The 18,408-nt window shown below is 36.4% G+C and overlaps 1 protein-coding gene across 6 annotated transcripts in view; it reads right to left on the reverse strand.

Moving 5' to 3' along the window:
• Nucleotides 1–18,408, reverse strand: part of MRPS35 (mitochondrial ribosomal protein S35) — a 48,150-nt gene that overhangs the window by 7,424 nt on the left and 22,318 nt on the right. For 4 of the 6 annotated variants that reach the window (XM_025930424.2, XM_086713762.1, XM_086713760.1 and 1 more), the window contains 2 exons: nt 15,179–15,288; nt 12,901–12,970 (listed from right to left, as the gene is read on the reverse strand). In XM_025930424.2, coding sequence (XP_025786209.1) covers nt 12,901–12,970; nt 15,179–15,288 — 180 coding nt within the window. Of the gene's footprint in view, nt 1–135; nt 2,426–4,583; nt 4,664–12,900; nt 12,971–15,178; nt 15,289–18,408 lie in introns of those variants that run through there. The other 2 variants (XM_086713759.1, XM_086713761.1) reach the window with 2 other exon arrangements.

The raw sequence follows: 18,408 nt of genomic DNA on the forward strand, positions 1-18,408 counted from the left end.
GATACAATCAGCAGAATTCAAATGATGAAAAAGGCTACAGAAAAAAAAACACAAGAAACAAACAAACACCACCACCCCCCCCCCCCCCACCCCCAAGACTTCTTCACCAAATAAACTGCAAGAAAAAAGCTCAACAGACAAAGCTCCCTTTTGGGTTGTGACTGCTTCTGGGCACACTCTTTCAAAAAACATTTCCTGAGAACCTACTATGTGCTAGACAGTACTAGGCAGAGCTGGATGTCTCCAGGCATCCTAGCTAAAAACTAATGTTTTCATATCCAAATATTTTAGAAAAGGGGTACATATGCTTGTACCTAATAGGCATCTACTGAAACACCCCTTCTGGTGAAATAAAAATAGGGCTGGCAAAGCCAAAAAATACCTCATTATTCAAATGCAATACCACTGATACTGCAACAAAATTCAACCTATAATCATTTTCTATGAGGCTAAATACACTTTGTTTTTTGTGATTTAAAGGAGTCCATTACAGAAAATTTCTAATGCATATAAAAGTAGAGAGGACAGCACTATAAACTCTCATGTACCCATCACCCAGTTTCAACAATCAATGCATAGCAGTCCAGTTTCATATAAGTCTCTATCCACTGCCCCCTTACCACGCCCTCACTGAATTATTACGGAGGTCATTCCAGACTTTATATCATTTCATCCATAATATATTGGTATTGTTCTTTTTTTTTTTTTTAAAAGGGGTCATTTAAAAAATCATAACCACAATAACATTATTGTGGTGTTTCAATTCATGAGCACCTAATCTAGGTCAGTTCATTCATTCAGTAAATTCATTCACTCTACCAAGGGGCAATTCCTTCTGTACAAATTACTGGCCCCAGACAGGTACGTTTCCCTGGTATCATCCTGCCTATCTGGCCAGTTACCGAATAATACCTGACTGAAGCAGAGTCCCTTCTCTGCAGTATGAGTCCAAAGACATAATTTAATTTTAAGTTTAGTTGTATTAGTTTTGCTCGCTCTTCCCTTGTCTCCCCCTCTCCCCTGGGGGTGACTAGTCCTATAAATCCTGAAATAGTCAAGGTCATGTTTTCTGACATACAGACTGGAGGAGAAGAAATCAGTCTCGGGAGAGAAAAGAGTAAAGCAGTTGCCTATAAAGTAACAGAGTCCAAAGAATAAAAGCTCTCACACTCCTAGTTTCTGTTCTTGCCCATTCCTGAGATCTTGTAGCATCCTTGCCCTTCTATCTTCTGCTTAGGCTGGCCTGATGAGTTTCTATGACTTACAACAAGGAGGTGTCAAATAACACAGGGTGCTCAGGAGAGAGGCTTGAGGATAAAGAGTTCAGAGTTGTCAGCATATACAAGATACTTTATAGCACCTGGAAGAATGTACAGAATGAGGTAAAAGGGAGTAAGGACAAAACTTAGGAAACAAATTTAATTGATTTGGACTGAAATATAAAGTAGACATTTCTAGAAACATGGCACATCACAGTCAGAAACTTTATACTTAAAGAGGCTCGGTATTCTTTGTAAATAAGCAGTATCTTTCCAAGATGTTATATCTAAAAATGGCAATTGTGAAATAAGGCTTTTACATTTATGTGACTTCAAATGGCCTTTTGGGAATAGTTTCCTTTAAAAAAAAAAAAAAACAAAACCATAAAAACAAAAGATTTTTTAACTTCACTGTCTTTATGCAAAAAGTCCAATGCTACATTAAGGTCCTCTAAAAATACAGGGTTACTCCTAGAGGGATAGTAACCAAGAAGTGAATTCTGGTGTAGTATTAAAAGGAAAAAAATCAGGGTACCTGCATGGCTCAGTCAGTTGAGCATCCGATTCTTGATTTAGGCTCAGGTCATAGGTCTTAATGGGCCTTGCATCACGCTCTCCATCTACAGTGTGGACCCTGCATAGGATACTCTCTCCCCCTCTCTCTCCCTGCACCCCTGCCTCTCAAAATAAATAAATATTTAAAAAAATAAATAAAAGGGAAAAAATCATTCATAATTCTACCACCTAAAGAAACTAATCAATACTGGTGACACTCATTGCTTGTCCTATATCCATTTTTAAAAACACTGCTATGGTTCAATTTTATTTACAATTTTGTACCTTTGCTTATAATTCGCTGCCCAAGTTTTAGCTTCTAAAATCATACCCAAAATTGAAGTAGGCGGTTAAGAGGTTTTTTTTTGAAAGTTTCTTTTTTTTGAAGTGTAGTTGAAATGCATTAATTTTAAAGTAGAAATAACAGCATATTCAAGGGGCGCCTGGGTGGCTCAGTCGGTTAAGCGTTTGACTTCAGCTCAGGTCACGATCTCAAGGATCGTGAGTTCAAGCCCCACATCGGTCTCTGTGCTGACAGCTCGGAGCCTGGAGTCTGCTTCAGAGTCTGTGTCTCCCTCTCTCTCTGTGCCTCCCCCGCTCACACTCTGTCTCTAAAATAAATAAAAATTAAAAAAGAAAAGAAAAGGGCGCCTGGGTGGCGCAGTCGGTTGAGCGTCCGACTTCAGCCAGGTCACGATCTCCCGGTCCGTGAGTTCGAGCCCCGCGTCGGGCTCTGGGCTGATGGCTCAGAGCCTGGAGCCTGTTTCTGATTCTGTGTCTCCCTCTCTCTCTGCCCCTCCCCCGTTCATGCTCTGTCTCTCTCTGTCCCAAAAAAATAAATAAACGTTAAAAAAAAAAAAAAAAATTTAAAAAAAAAAAGAAAAGAAAAGAAAAGAAAGAAAAGGAAAACAAGAAAGAAAGAAAGAAAGAAAGAAAGAAAGAAAGAAAGAAAGAATAGCATATTCAAATTACTGGGCAGCAATGAAAAACACCACTAAGCTTGAACTGATCACCATTTAGGCAAAGAGTGTGATTAACCTGTAGACTCCTATTTTAATTTTTCAGCCATTAAACAGTTATAATTTTAGCAACTAATTTATAAGTGTGCATATAATACATTTACATATATGTGGGCTCTCTCTTCTTCCCTTCCTACAGTGAGAGAACCTGTTCAGACTATCATCCTAGAGGAAGCAACCTTCCATTCCACACGATCTGTTCTCTTTTCCACAAGTGACCCAATTATTCACTCACTCAATAAATATTTACTGCACAACTACTGTGCCAGGCACACACCGTGCTGTACTGGAACTGCCAGGGTAGCCAGAAGCCTGGAGTTGAGTAGGAGCCAGTCAGATAAAGACTGTCATCCCAGCAGAGAAAACAATCTCCACAGAGGCCTGGAGGTACGAAAGAGCTCAGTACATTCAGGGAACTGAATGAAGGCCAAGGTGAGGAAAGTAGCATGGGACGAGTCTGAATAGAACACTCAGTTTAGAATACTTACTATGTATGTCAGCACCTTCCATAGATTAATTCACTTAACTTCTACCACGACTCTTTGTGAGGCAGTACTATTACTATCTATTTTACAGACCAAAAACTGAAGTTCAGAGCAATTAAATAATTTGCCCAAATCTTGTTAGTGGTAGAACAACATGTTCCAAGGAACAGAGAGACACGGCAAAAAAGAATATAAAGACTAAAAGAATAATTTAATGGAACCTGTTACCTTTTCTCCCCCTTGTAAGCATAAATTCAATACAAAGAAAAACACTGCATTCATGCAATGGTCAGTATATTCTGAGGTAATAGAAGGCAAAGAAATATCTGTTCCACTAAATACACAAATTTGTCACCTTCTACCATCTTATTTACAACTCCCTTTGCCTAGGACATGAATCATAGTAATATTCCACTTCTCATGATTACAAGTAAGGCATTGTGCAATATGAGGGAAAACAGTTTAACCATTAAAAAAAATCCAAGTTATTTGAAAATCATAAAAAATAAGAAGAGGCAAAATATCCATAATGGATAAAAAAAAAATACTGCCAATTCTTTCAGTTACCACAGCTAAATGTTTAAGTGATGAATACGTCAAGGAATTCAATTCAATTCAGATTGGTTTTTTAAAACTTTAACAAATGCTGTTTTGCCAGACATTGTACCAGGGGTTGGGAATATGAAGATGGATGAAATGTATAGTCCTTGCCCTCAGTGATCTCACAGTCTAACGGGGTCAGCCAGACATGGATACAGACAATTACTGTAAAAGTAGTAAGAGTAATGCTAATGGGAGGGGGGAAAAAGGATGCACAGACAACTTCTAAGACAGGTTACATCTGAAGTGTATTAAAAGATTCATATGAATTTGCAAGGTTGATCAATTTGAAAAAGGGATCATAAGCAGAGAGAACAGCATGTGCAAAGTTATAAAAGAACACATTATGTTCATTATGGCTGAGATATAGAATACATAACCTACATTTCCTGAGTAACTAGTAATGAGGTGGCCAACTGCTGTGGATAGACAGCCTAAGTAGTTTAGATTTTATCCTGGGTAATAGGGAACCACTGAAGGATTTTATTAAGGAATATGACACAACAGACTTGCTTTTTAGAGCAATTACTCGAACAGCAACCCGGAAGATGGATGAGATGGGAAAATCAATAAGGCTATTATTAGAGTGAAAGACCTATATAGGGTGGAAGCAGCAGGGATCAAGAGGAGAAAATAATTTTAATGGATATAATATGAAGTCTTACCTGAAGGCAAAGAGATCTGAGAAGTGTCCCCTTGATTGTATCATCATCCCACCCAAGAATCCAGAACAGCGGCCTACTGCCTACCACGTCAAGTGAAAAAAAAGGTCTGCGTTTATATCGCAGACAAATCCCTCCATTTTCTTGCCCTTCTCATTCTAATTCTGATCCCCACCCTCATCTCTGATACTTGATACATGTACAAAAGTTGTCTTTAAAGAGATATGCCAGCCCTCCAATTAGTTTCTTTATTAAAAAGACTCAAAGATTGGGGAAATTATTCACAATCAGAACTTACATCAGAATCACATGTGGAGTCTTTAAAATGGAAGAAACCCTCCTGAGTCTCTGCACTAGAGATTTTAATTCCGTAGAGTTCATAAATCTCTAGTTTAAAAAAGCTTTGCAGGGGAGTCTCATACAACTCCCAGCTGAAAACAGGTTATGGAGATAAATTTTCAATGGTCAACTGTTCAGTTTGAGAAGACAGTAAACAAGCAGCTAAAGTTCAGGTTTGATTTCATCTCTTATTTCACAGTATTTTTAATGGAAGTCAAAGATGAACTACACTAAATAATATACCATGGGAAGAATATGAAACTTCGAAACTGCAGTTCAAATCTGAGTCCTTCAGCTAATAAACTCGGTAACCTTGAGCAAAGTACATAGCTCTCCTCTAAATCTTAATTTCTCAATTGATATAATGAAGAGGTTGTAATAGATAAATCTGGTTCCTGATCTTCAAAGTTAGTACTAATTTAAACTGGGTGGACACATTAACACTTTTGTGTTAAGAAAAATGACAGTATTTTAAAGCACTTTTTAAAAATGGAGCTCCTCTCCCACCGTTCACCCTCTTTTTGGTTTTATTTTCATCCAAGGTGATCATGTGGAACAGCATGGAGGTAAAAAAGAAAGTCAGAGACAGAGACACAGATGACTCTCAGAGCAACACTAAAAATTTCTTTTAAAACAAAGGCCAGGGGGCACCTGGGTGGCTCAGTTGGTTAAGCGTCCAACTTCAGGTCAGGTCATGATCTTGTGGTTCATGAGTTTGAGTCCCACATCAGGCTCTGTGCTGACAGCTTGGAGCCTGGAGCCTGCTTCAGATTCTGTGTCTCCCTCTCTCTCTGCCCCTACCCCGCTCACATTTTGTCTCTCTCTCTCTCTCTCAAAAATAAACATTAAAAAAATAAAACAAATAAAACAAAAGCCAGATGTGCTATTTGTCTGGAATCAAGGAACAGGTAGCAAGTAAGTACTATTTACCGTTACTGGTCTACGACAAGTGCTCAGACTGATCATGGGAATTCCATTAATGTGTTTATTTTTTCTTTAATAAACACTGTATTATTAGTTTATTCATAATTAGATTACATAGAAGCTTATGCATAAATACATTTCACACTAAAGAGATGCACCTTGTTAGGAGTTACCAATATTCTTCTAGAAAATGAATTATATTAACATTGTCATATATAAATTAGCATCAGAAAATAAACTTCTGTAGAGAACAAAATTTGTAGAGAACTTCCAAAAACAGTGAAAAATAAAAACAAAATGTTTATTCATTTGAGAGAGAGATAGTGAGAGAGGGAGGGACAGAGAGGGACAGAGACAATCCCAAGCAGGCTCTGCACAGTCAGCCCAGAGTCCAACTTGGGGCTCGATCTCTTGGAGTGTGCAATCATAATCCAAGTCAAAATCAAGAGTTGGAGGCTTAACTGACTGAGCCACCCAGGCGCACCAAGAATACTTTTTAAATATCTGAATAAACATGATCAAATGAAAAACAAATTTGATCTACACACAACACAAATCATATGACATCAAACTGTTGCAAAGATATTTCTTACAAACTGGGCACAATTATGATTGTTGATTATTAATAATTTTATTAATAGGTAATTATTAAGCTATTCCGGTAAGCTAATGATTCCTAATATCTACCAAGTATGCTACATTTTATATTACTAAAAAGGGAGTTTGCTACTTTGTCATCTCACTTTTTTTTTTTTTTTTCAACGTTTATTTATTTTTGGGACAGAGAGAGACAGAGCATGAACGGGGGAGGGGCAGAGAGAGAGGGAGACACAGAATCGGAACCAGGCTCCAGGCTCTGAGCCATCAGCCCAGAGCCTGAGGCGGGGCTCGAACTCACGGACCACGAGATCGTAACCTGGCTGAAGTCGGACGCTTAACCGACTGCGCCACCCAGGCGCCCCCCACTTTTCAAGTTGAAAACCTTCTACTTCAAAAATCTATAGAAATCCCAAATGGACAGCTGTTATTAAACATTTAGTGTTTTTATCTAGCACTGACCTAGATACTCTCAAAAACAAAATACAGTAAGATTATACATGCTAATGGGGACCTTATGATTAGTTAGAAAAACAAAACATACATGGAACAAAAACATACATGGAAAACTGTCCATGGAATACGGACTAAGACATTGTCTATAGTTAAGGGCCTAGTAACCAATATAGAAAATAAGACAGTATAACATGCTATTTATGCAAAATAGGAGTTATACAAAGAGGCTCAAATATACCTGATGAGTTAATATCCAAAGTATATAAGGAACTCATAACTCACACACACACAAAAAAACCCCAAACAATACAATTTAAAAATGAGAAGATCTGAATAGCCATTTTTCCAAAGACATACAGATGGTCAACATACCCATGAAAAGACACTCCATATCAGTCATCATCAGGGAAATGGCAAATCAAAACCACAAGATATCACTTCACACCTGTTAAAATGGTTATTATCAAGAAGATAAGAAATAACATGTATTGGCAAGGATGTGGAGAAAAGGGAACCCTGGAGCACTGTTGGGAATGTAAAATGATACAGCCACTGTGGAAAACAGTATGGAGGTTCCTCAAGAAATTAAAAACAGAAACACCATAAGACCCAGGAATTCCACTTCTGGGTATTTATCCAAAGAAAATGAGACATTAACCTGAAAAGATATCTGCACCCTCATGTTCACTGCAACATTATTTACAATAGCCGAGACATGGAAATAACCTAAGTATTCACTGATGGTTAAATGGATAAAGAGGTGAGCCTGTGTGTGTGTGTGTGTGTGTGTGTGTGTGTGTGTGTGCGCGCGCGTGTGAATATACATACACACACATTATGGAATATTATTCAATGATAAAAAAAAAAGAAGGAAATCTTGGTATTTGTGACAACATGAATGGACCTTGAAGGCATTATGCTAAGTGAAGTAAGTTAGAGAAAGATAAATGCCATATGATCTCACTTATATGTGGACTCTAAAACACCCGAACTCATAGAAACAGAACAAATTGGTGGTTGCCAGAGGTTGGGGTGGGCAAAATGAGTGAAGATGGTCAAAAGGTACAAACTTCCATTTATAAAGTAAATCATGGGGATGTTAATATACATCATGGTGACTATAGTCAATAATACTGTACTATTGCTAAGACAGTAAAATTCAAAAGTTCTCATCAGAAGAAAAAAATGTGTAACTATTGTGTGTAGTGATGAATGTTAACTAGACATATTGTGGTGATTGTTTTTCTCTCTCTTTCTATATACATATATGTGTGTGTGTGTGTATATATATATATGGCGTATATGTGTGTGCGTGTATATACAGTATATGTATATATATACAGCATATATGTATATAGTATATAGATGTACATACATATACATATACACGTATTGAAGCATTGTTATATACCTATTATATAACATTTTATGTCAATAATATCTTAATTAAAAAAAAAAAAACAGGCTCAAAGCACGTATCAATTAAAGCCTTGAAGGATATATAAGAAATAGAGAGAAACATTAATAATTAAATTGTAAACTACCCAACACTTTTGTAATATTTATTACTAAACCAACTTGTTTCTACTAATGTTCCTCAGTGGAAAAGACAGTTTCCCCCTTATATATTAACCTCCATATCCAAAAACACCAAGCAGTAACAGGCAACCAGCAAACATTTGCCCATCAATCAATAACCAGTTCATTTTAATGAAAGCACACTTAACATTTGCTACATGGATGGTTTACTATTTCAAAAACAGTAAAAAAGTGAAACAGGTACCTTTTCAAACAACTAGTAAAATGCTCCATTTTGCCCTCTGGATACAAATCTACACTCTGTAAATAGACTATACAACCAGTCCACAATCTGGCTCTGACTTGGTTTTTTTCGCCTCATCCCCTACCTCTGCACTGTCAGTCTTACAACCTGGCCACACCAAACTTCTGCCTGCTCTCTACATCCACAAGGCAGCGTCCTTTGCCCACTTCTCTGCTGCACACTCCTACTCTTCTTCCAAAACCAGTCACGACTTCTTGGAAGGCTTCCAGGGAGAATTAATCCTTGTCAGTGCCTCTCACAGCACTGTGTTCCTACTTCCATTATCCAGTGAAACAGGTGACATTTCAGGCACTGGTTCTCTCCAGAAATAAAGGTACCTAGATTAGGCAGAGGCTCTTTCATTTTCATAGTCCTACCAATACCTGTCACTGTATCTTGTACACAAGAACAAGATCTTTGTTGAATGCAAGAAAGAGTAAACAACATAATAAACATTCAAGCATTCTCTAATATAACCTGGAAATGTATATGTATGTGGGCACATGCAATCACAGTGAACTCATAAACCAAACAGACTGAATGGAGAGTATGGAGTTACAAAAAGACTCTTCATTTTATCAGAAATATTTGCAGTAAGGTCCCCTTTAAAAATGAACTCCTGAGGTGCCTGGGTGGCTCAGTTGCTTAAGCGACCGACTTTGGCTCAGGTCATGATCTAACGCTTCATGGGTTCAAGCCCCATGTTGGGCTCTGTGCTGACAGCTCAGAACCTGGAGCCTGCTTCAGATTCTGTGTCTCCCTCTCTCTCTGACCCCCCCCTCCGCTCGTGCTCTTTCTCTCTCTGTTTCAGATTCTGTGTCTCCCTCTCTCTCTGACCCTCCCCTGCTTGTGCTCTCTCTCTCTCACTCTGAAAAATAAATAAACATTAAAAAATAATAAATACATAAAAATGAACTCTTATTGGGGCACCTGGGTGGCTCAGTCAGTTGAGTGTCTGACTTTATAACTCAGGTCATGATCTTGGCATCAGAGAGTTCAAGACCCGTGTTGGGCTCTGTGCTGACAGCTCAGAGCCTGAAGCCTGCTTTGGATTCTGTCTCCCTCTCTCTCTGCCCCTCCCCCACTCATGCTCTGTTCTCTGTTTCTTAAAAATGAATAAACATTTAAAAAAAATTTTTTTAAATGAACTCTTATTGAGTGTAAAATTATCTGACTTGGAAGTTTTTGTTACACGACTTTTCAGAATCAATTTATTATAAACCTAGATGTATTTTTGACTGGCAATAAGACTACCATGAAATCCAAGTAAGTCAAAAACTCAAAAAAAAAAAAAAAACCCTCTAATTTAAAAAAAGAACTATTAGTAATTAAATATCCAAACATTTAAAAACTCTTGGAATTTGATTTTAGATCTCTACATTTTCTAAAAGAAGTGCTTTTTTCTTCCCCCAGTGTCTTGGTCTATCTTTTCTGCAAATCATTTTGCAAAATACTTTCTTCAAGCACTTCCTAATCAAATTACTTGTGGAAGGTTTAAAGAATATCATGCAACAAAGTTAAAATTTAGGAAGTTTTGTCATTATCAGCTACTATCAGAATGCTGAGTAGGGCACTTGTTCAAAACATTCAAATACAACATGACACAGATCTGATTACCTATATGAAGTCTCTGTTAAGTTAAAGGTAAGCTATGTACAAAAATTGGGAATCAATGAATTCAAAATCCTAAGATAAGTATTTCTTCATTTTCGTATTAATATTAATAGCCACAGAGCAGGTCTGCACAGTTCCAAAGGATAAAACTTAATTCACTCCTATGCCAACAATGTGTCACATGGAATTACTGAAACCAGTTTCTACAACTCTCTTTGCTTCTCTGAACTGCAGAAGGACAGTCTCTTTTCACCTCCCAGCAATGCAATAACCATCCTTTAACTCATTGCTAAGCCTCCATGCTTGAAGTCTATGGCATGGGAAGTCTACGTTTTTTGAAGTCTACTTTGATACTTCCATAGTTAAACTACTTTGAATAGCACACAACAGTAACCTCCTGATCCTGAAGTCTAGATGAACACCTTTTCAGAGAAGTTTCTGAATTGTGTGCGACATAAAACTACCAACCACTTTCCTCTCAACTCTTAGAGGTAACCTCCACACAAAAATTAAAAAGCCAGAAAGTTAAGAGAAGCTTACCTTTTTTTAGGTATTAAATGCTCTGAAACTAGTTAAAAAAACAAAGAAATGGATTAAAAGGGGGCTCTCTAAAGTATTTGATTAAACACCAGGTGGTAACATCAATTTCAAGTCTGAATTCCATGCTGGTGAAGGAAAGAAGAATTTCAATTCAGTAAAGATTCTGTTCCACCAGCTTTGCAAAATTTCACGGCTCATCTGCATTCTCTTAAAGCTTCTTCATTGATGGCACTTGTTTAGAAAGGACCAAGAGCCACGTTTAATATAGAAATTCTTTAATTCTGTCTGTTTAGGATAGATGTATGTGGCTACTTATTCTGGCATCAAAGTAATTAGCGTTAAAGATCAAAGGCTACTTGCATGAATCCAGAATACAAACTTGTTTGGATTCTATGTCATGGAACCACAGAAAGAATCCAGTAAGTCAACTTTCACTGAATTTATTTATGCCTGTCATTTCCTTTAGGGCAAATTCATTTTACAGGCTGCTGGCAAAATAAGAGATTCAAAATTGGGTGGTTTTTATTGATTAACTCTTGAAGGAGCAGCCATCGAGCTGCAGCTAATCCAACCCTGTTGCCAGTTCAAAAAAGAACTTAATTAGTTCAAGCCAAAGGCATTTATAAAATCAACTGGCAGGAAAGAGAGATTAACTGCTATTATGATGTTGTTCCTGAAGCCAGGAACTAGAAAATTCGGATGAATTATGATAATTAGAATACCTCAAAAGAAGACAAAAGCTACCAGCTTTTTGTTCTTTACTAACCTTGCAACAAAGTTTTATATTTTTTTAAATTTTCCACGTATCCTCTTGGGCTACAACTGTTTTATTGTTAATACGAAGGAAATGCTGTGGGTTTAGAGAATGGCTGCATGTGTTCACAGAATTACAATATCTCAAGGATGGCAGGAGATTCCAAAGGCCATCTAATGCAACTACCTATCTAAGGAAAGTGATCCTTTTACCACCATATCCCTGCTAAGTACCCAAAAGATGGAATATTTTCTACTAAAGTAGCCCACTCCATCTTTCCATGACTCTCTTAGAAAGTTTGTACTCCGTGAACTAAAGTCTGTTTCACTATTACTTCTACCTTGTTGTATCCCTAAAAGTCATGAAAAACAAATCCAACTCTTCTTTCATAAGAAATCCTTTAAGTATCTAAAGAGAGTGATTCTTTCTCCAGCTATCTCCATTACTTCAAATGTTCCTAATAGAAAATGCTATTGATGGAAAAAAAAAAAAAGAAAGAAAATGCTATTGAGACCTATGTCTATGTTAGGCAAGCAAAAAAAAAAAAAAAAAAAAAAAAAAATTATATGCATACTTAAAATTACTTTAATTTTAAAAAAATAGCATTTAAAACTTAGTTATCTAAACGTACTATATACCAACTTAAAATTAGTAAGTTGATGCTAGAGCAGAGCAAAACCTTCCTTACAAATATGTGTGTATGCTTACATTACAACTCAATAAATCCAGTCAGACACAAGACTGTTTTTACTACTATTTAAATAATTAATTGCCTCTAATTGCCCCTAATGTATGACAGTGAAATGCTCATATGAAAGGCTATGTGGTAACTAAAATTTGAAATAAATATTTAAAATACCTTTCTACAAAGTTTGGGGCTTTGTTTTGCAGTTTATGTGAAGAGCAGGATGCATTATCAATTCTTACATTATATAGATGATTACATTCCGTAACTTTGATAACTTTCAGCCAAAGTCAAACAAAAGAAAAAAAGTAAAACATTTTGAATCTTCCAACCAAAGTCCACAACTGAATTTTAAAGGTGTTTAGTCATCTGATTTCTGTAAGGTCCTGAGATGGACTGCATAATCTGCTTCAAGGTCTTCCCTGTCAGAAGTTATTTATAACATTTCATACCTCCTTAGTTTATCTAGTAGTTCATTAAACCTTCAATTGAGTACTTGCCACAGACTGTTTTGAAAGGTTAACACCATCTAAATTATAAAATAAATCACGCTGACAAAATTATTAAACATTCACACACAATCACTTACCCAAGACTCATGGTATAAAACTGTTAGCAGATATATTGCATAATCGTAATTCTGTCTCTTCAAAGGGCACCTTTAAGAGAAAGAGAGGGAGGAAGCAAAAGTTTTGAAAACTCAGTACATACAATAATTTGCAAAATATACAAATACTAAACACAAAGGATAACTTATATGCAGGTATTCCCTATCTTTAGGGAATATCCTACCTTTAGGAAAATTCTGTTCTTAGAACAAAAATAGTCCGTGTTGGTGGTTACCTAAGGTTATTGAAATCTAGTGTTATTTTGATTTATTTTGTATGTATTTATTTTTATTTCTCTTTGCTTTCATCATTAATGGAGTTATTTGTATCTGGTAATAGTTTTACACTATTTTTACTATGATTGCGTCCAATCCAAGTGCCCTTCCTAACATCAGGGCTGAGTCTGCAGGACAGCGTGAGCACATCTACAGAGTTCATTTTAAAAACAGAGATAGACTGATGACAGATGCTAATCTAAATGTTCATCTCAATTTCTCCAGAGCCAACTTTTTTTTTTTTTTTTTCAACGTTTATTTATTTTTGGGACAGAGAGAGACAGAGCATGAACGGGGGAGGGGCAGAGAGAGAGGTAGACACAGAATCGGAAACAGGCTCCAGGGTCCGAGCCATCAGCCCAGAGCCTGACGCGGGGCTCGAACTCCCGGACCGCGAGATCGTGACCTGGCTGAAGTCGGACGCTTAACCGACTGCGCCACCCAGGCGCCCCCAGAGCCAACTTTTATTTATTTTTTTTTTTCATTTTTTTTTTTTTTTAAATTTTTTTTTTCAACGTTTATTTATTTTTGGGACAGAGAGAGACAGAGCATGAACGGGGGAGGGGCAGAGAGAGAGGGAGACACAGAATCGGAAACAGGCTCCAGGCTCTGAGCCATCAGCCCAGAGCCCGATGCGGGGCTCGAACTCCCAGACCGCGAGATCGTGACCTGGCTGAAGTCGGACACTTAACCGACTGCGCCACCCAGGCGCCCCCAGAGCCAACTTTTAAAAAAATGACCTACACTAACCGATGTCGTATTGCTGATGTTATATTTAAATTGGAATTAATAACCTAATATTAGGTAAATCTTCTATGTAAGTGTGAGAGGGCAAGTTTAGCTCTTAGATTAATAAAATAATATAGAACGGAAAATCATTACTTCTAATTTTTTTTAAATATAAAACAAAACCATCCTATGACAAGTGACTTTAATGGTATTCTTTTATTGTATACTTAAGTTTAATAATCCTCTAAACAGTCGTTACCATAAAACATATAGACACACTGACACACTTGTTAACTTAGGGGAAAAAAATTACCAGGTACTTATGGAATTTCAAAGAGTAACATTTTAAAGGTATTTTCAAGTTGCATAACCCCAAAACTCAACGTTATTTTACGTTTTCCAAAGATAGTAAAAAAAGAGTATCACTGACATTGAAATCTATGCTTCTCCCATACAGTAACAATGTGGAACCGGGGCTCCCAAGGTCTGGCCAGCCCACACTGCTACCGTCACTTGTGCATGTCATGCTACTTCCTCCCACCACGGAGAAGCAGGATATAAAGCCTAACTGATATCGACACCTCAAAATGCTTTGAAACTGGAACAGGAAGTGAGAGAAGATATCTTTCCACTTGTTTTTCTCTAAAGGCAGGTCTTTAGATTTGGGCATACTGTAGAAACAGCCAAATATAAGACAGAAATTAAACAACCCTTTTGTGAAAACATACCAACAATCCTTCACCTCAGATGACCCTATGACCTAATTTATAAATTCATATGAGGTAAACTTAATACTGCCTTTATGAAAGGAATTCACTGAAATTCTGCTTATGTACAAGACTGCCTAGGCAAATTAAATTTCCATATTTAATAACTTAAATTTCGAACTGTAAGATCTGTGGCTTTGTAAAAACCCATTTAAGCCTAAATTAGCAAATCATACTTTTGTTTTCTTCTAACATCTCCACTGAGTCTTATACACATGGCTATATTAAAATCAAGATTGAAAAATAACAACGATAATTCAACAAGGCAGTTAGGCAAGCCGCTCCATGTACCGAAAGAGAATGGCAAGAGCAGGCTAGTGAAGACATTACACACATGAATTAGACAACTTCTCTGACCTAATACATTAATACAAGTTGACATAAAAGGCTACCTTGATTTGCAGCGTCATTTCTTAAGAAAAGGACTGCTGGGGAACTGGAAGACAATAAACCCATCTGACCAATGTGCTGAACTCTTCTTTCTGTACCTGTCTGTCCTGATGGTAAGCACATCTGTGGTCTTGCAGTATCGCTCTCCCACAAGTTTAATAAGTTTCTTCTTTGCGTGATCATCTAAATTCAGACTGGAAAGTTTAACCTTAAGAATACAAGAAAAAGTTATTTGAAAAAAGTTGTTTCATATACTTTGTTTAATGGAAAAAAAAAAAACCAGCAGCAAGATTATTTATATTAACATTAAAACAACCAAAAAGAAACATTCTCAACCCTGCACTCTTGTCTATACAGGTTACCAACTGCAGTATGAAGCATTATGCATTAAGAAGCCCGATCTTACTCATGGAAAAAAAGAGAGGGGGAGTAAGCTGGAGTTCTTTGAAAGTTCTGGGCATTAGCACCTTTCCTGAAAGAACCCAGTAACAAGACTCTTAAATAAATGAAATTACAGTTTATTATAGTTTGTGATTAGCACTAACGGTATTAAACTCCATTAGTGTTAGTTAAGCTGGAATATGGGAATAAAGGGATAAAACAAAAGGGCTTTAAGATATTTCTACCATGTAATTATGAGACCTGTATCACTGCAACTAGTTTAGGGTCATCTATCTTAAAAAGTACAGACACCTCATGAAGGCTGGAATACAGCATTCAAGAGGATCAAGACATTTGAAATAATCCAGCTCAACATTTCTCAAAATGTTAATACTAGTCCCAGAAGCTGCTAAGAATTATTTCTTTAAAAAGGCTATTTCTGTTTAATACATTTGGGAAATGCTGAGTTAAACTGGGTTCTTTATAGAAGGATTTCTTAGAGGAGGTAACACACTAATGAGCATTTTGAAATTTCAAGATGAAAATTTCTCATGTAATGATTCCCAAATTTATTTGACCTCTTATCTCATATCTCATATTCTGGTTTTCTTTTCTTTTCTTTTTTCCTTCATATTCTACTTTTCAAGGGAGGACAGTTCATGGAATCAGTCTTCCTCAAAACACCTTTTGGGAAATGCTGGACTAAATGAACACACTTTTTAATTTGCAGAGAATTATGATATGGGCTGAAGATATCTAAGATATGAATAGTCTTGACACAGGAAAATAGGTTAGACACTAGAATACCGTTAAATGAGGTAAAACAGACCGTTTTTCCATGGAGAGCATTAAGACTAAGAAAGAGCCATACTGTATGAAGAAGAAAAAAGCTAAATAAGATTTTAAAATCACACCCACTTCTCTCTGGCTTCAATAACCCTGCACTTCCCTCAAGGCATCATAGCATAAGAGCTTATTTATTTTTCCATTTTTCCCACTAGGCGACAGCCTGGCACTTAAAAAGCATATAACGTGTATTTGCTGAAACAACACATAAATGAAAAAAAGAACACTTCGAATTTTTATTTGAACTACAGAAAATATAGAAAATAAATTTAAAAAACACACTTTTAAGGAACATATGCAGGAAAAACACTGACTATTAAGTATCAACCCAAGAGAATGGTTCTCTGGGCCTAGGCTGCTCAAATTACCACAGTTCCTGGGAAACAACATGTATCAACAACCAAGTTATCAGCTTGATGGATAAAATAAGGAATTTTATGATAATCCTGACTGTTAACAATAAGACTTACTTATAAGAAAATCATAAAATGAATCTACATTATAATTGTGAAAATATTTGTACATACACATGCATACAGATACAGTACAAGAAATGAATTGTCTTTGCATTAGGATAGTGAGAATGGAATCATTTTTTCCTTTTAAAAATCCCTTCAATGTTATCATGTTTACTAATAAATTTTAAAATTTACCATTTAAAACATTTAAGTGTTCTAGCTTTTTACGTAAGAAGTAGTCAAAAACATGGCAACGCTGATTATTATAACTGCTTTAAAACGCATGTTCACATTAACATTTTAATGTTCAAAAATTATTTTAGAGTTTATGCCAGAAACTCATCAGGATTTCAGAAAGCTCTGTGGTACACTCGCGCCACCTGCTAGCACTTAAAGGGATTGCAAAACTGCAGTCTTTAACCTGGACTAATATTGTCTGACACTGCAGCTGAGTGGCACTGTCATTCTTTTCCAAAATTCAAAAGAATCCCTGGACTTTTCTTTTTCAAGTTGCTACATTTTAAACAATCAATACTGTACTATTAACATTATGCAAAAGCCATGTTGACATTTCAAATCATAGGAGATGATGGTTATATGTATTTTCAAATGCCCATATTTAAGAGCTACATCAATTGAGAAATATCTAATTGTGTAAAATACCTTCTCTATTTACATATTTACAAGTATAGTGCAGTTAAAGAACTCTGGTAATACACAGAGGACAAGAATTGGGTTTGATTTCTAGACTTGCTACTTACTTGCTAAGTGAACTTAAATCATTTGTTCTTACTATTTCTTCATTTACAAAATAGAAAGGACTCAGAAGAATTTTGCCAGGAAATAAATGAGAATAAATAGAAAAAAAAAGCACTTTTAAAGTCAAGTCCTACACAAATATTAAGTTTTTTTTAAATTCTGAACTATTTTTATGACTATCAAGAAAAATGATACCATCTTTCTCTGAATTTAAAAATGTATCTCTCTCTATATAACACTTTGTAATATTTGATTACCTTCACAATATTGCTTTACATCATGCTGGAATGCACATGCTTTAGTCCCACTGTTTGACCTACTTTCACCCTTGACTACATGACACCATTCAGGACATCACCACTGAGTTTCAACAGTCAGTGGGTAGGCAGAAAAGAGTTCACAAGGGCAAACACTGAGTCAGGGGAAAGGAATACAAGGAAGTGACAAAGGTATCACATGGCAGCATCAGGACAAAAAGGAGACAAGAGGATGGTACCTGATATCATAAGTGGTATCCTGTGTATACTTCAAATAAAGCGATGAGATTATTTTTATGTAAAATATATTATGCAAACTTAGAACCAGTAGGGAATTGGATGTTTATTCTGGTACTGAAGACTAAGGCCCACAAAAGGTAAAGCAAAATGTAGGTTTCCTGACAGAGTTCAACAACAGTTGGCTGTTACTGTTATCATTATTAATAAAAAGAGGCAACATTTACTAAGTTATTAAAAATGTATCAGATATTATTAGTCCCTAGGTACTTTTTTAAAAATTTTATTTTTAGGTAATCTCTACATCCAATGTGGGGCTCGAACACACAACCCCAAGATCAAGAGTCACATGCTCTCCCATCTGGGCCAGCCTAGGTACTTTCTATTAAC

Source organism: Puma concolor, chromosome B4 (genome assembly GCF_028749965.1).
Source record: "Puma concolor isolate L17-30 chromosome B4, mPumCon1.1.hap2, whole genome shotgun sequence".
NCBI lineage: Eukaryota > Metazoa > Chordata > Mammalia > Carnivora > Felidae > Puma > Puma concolor.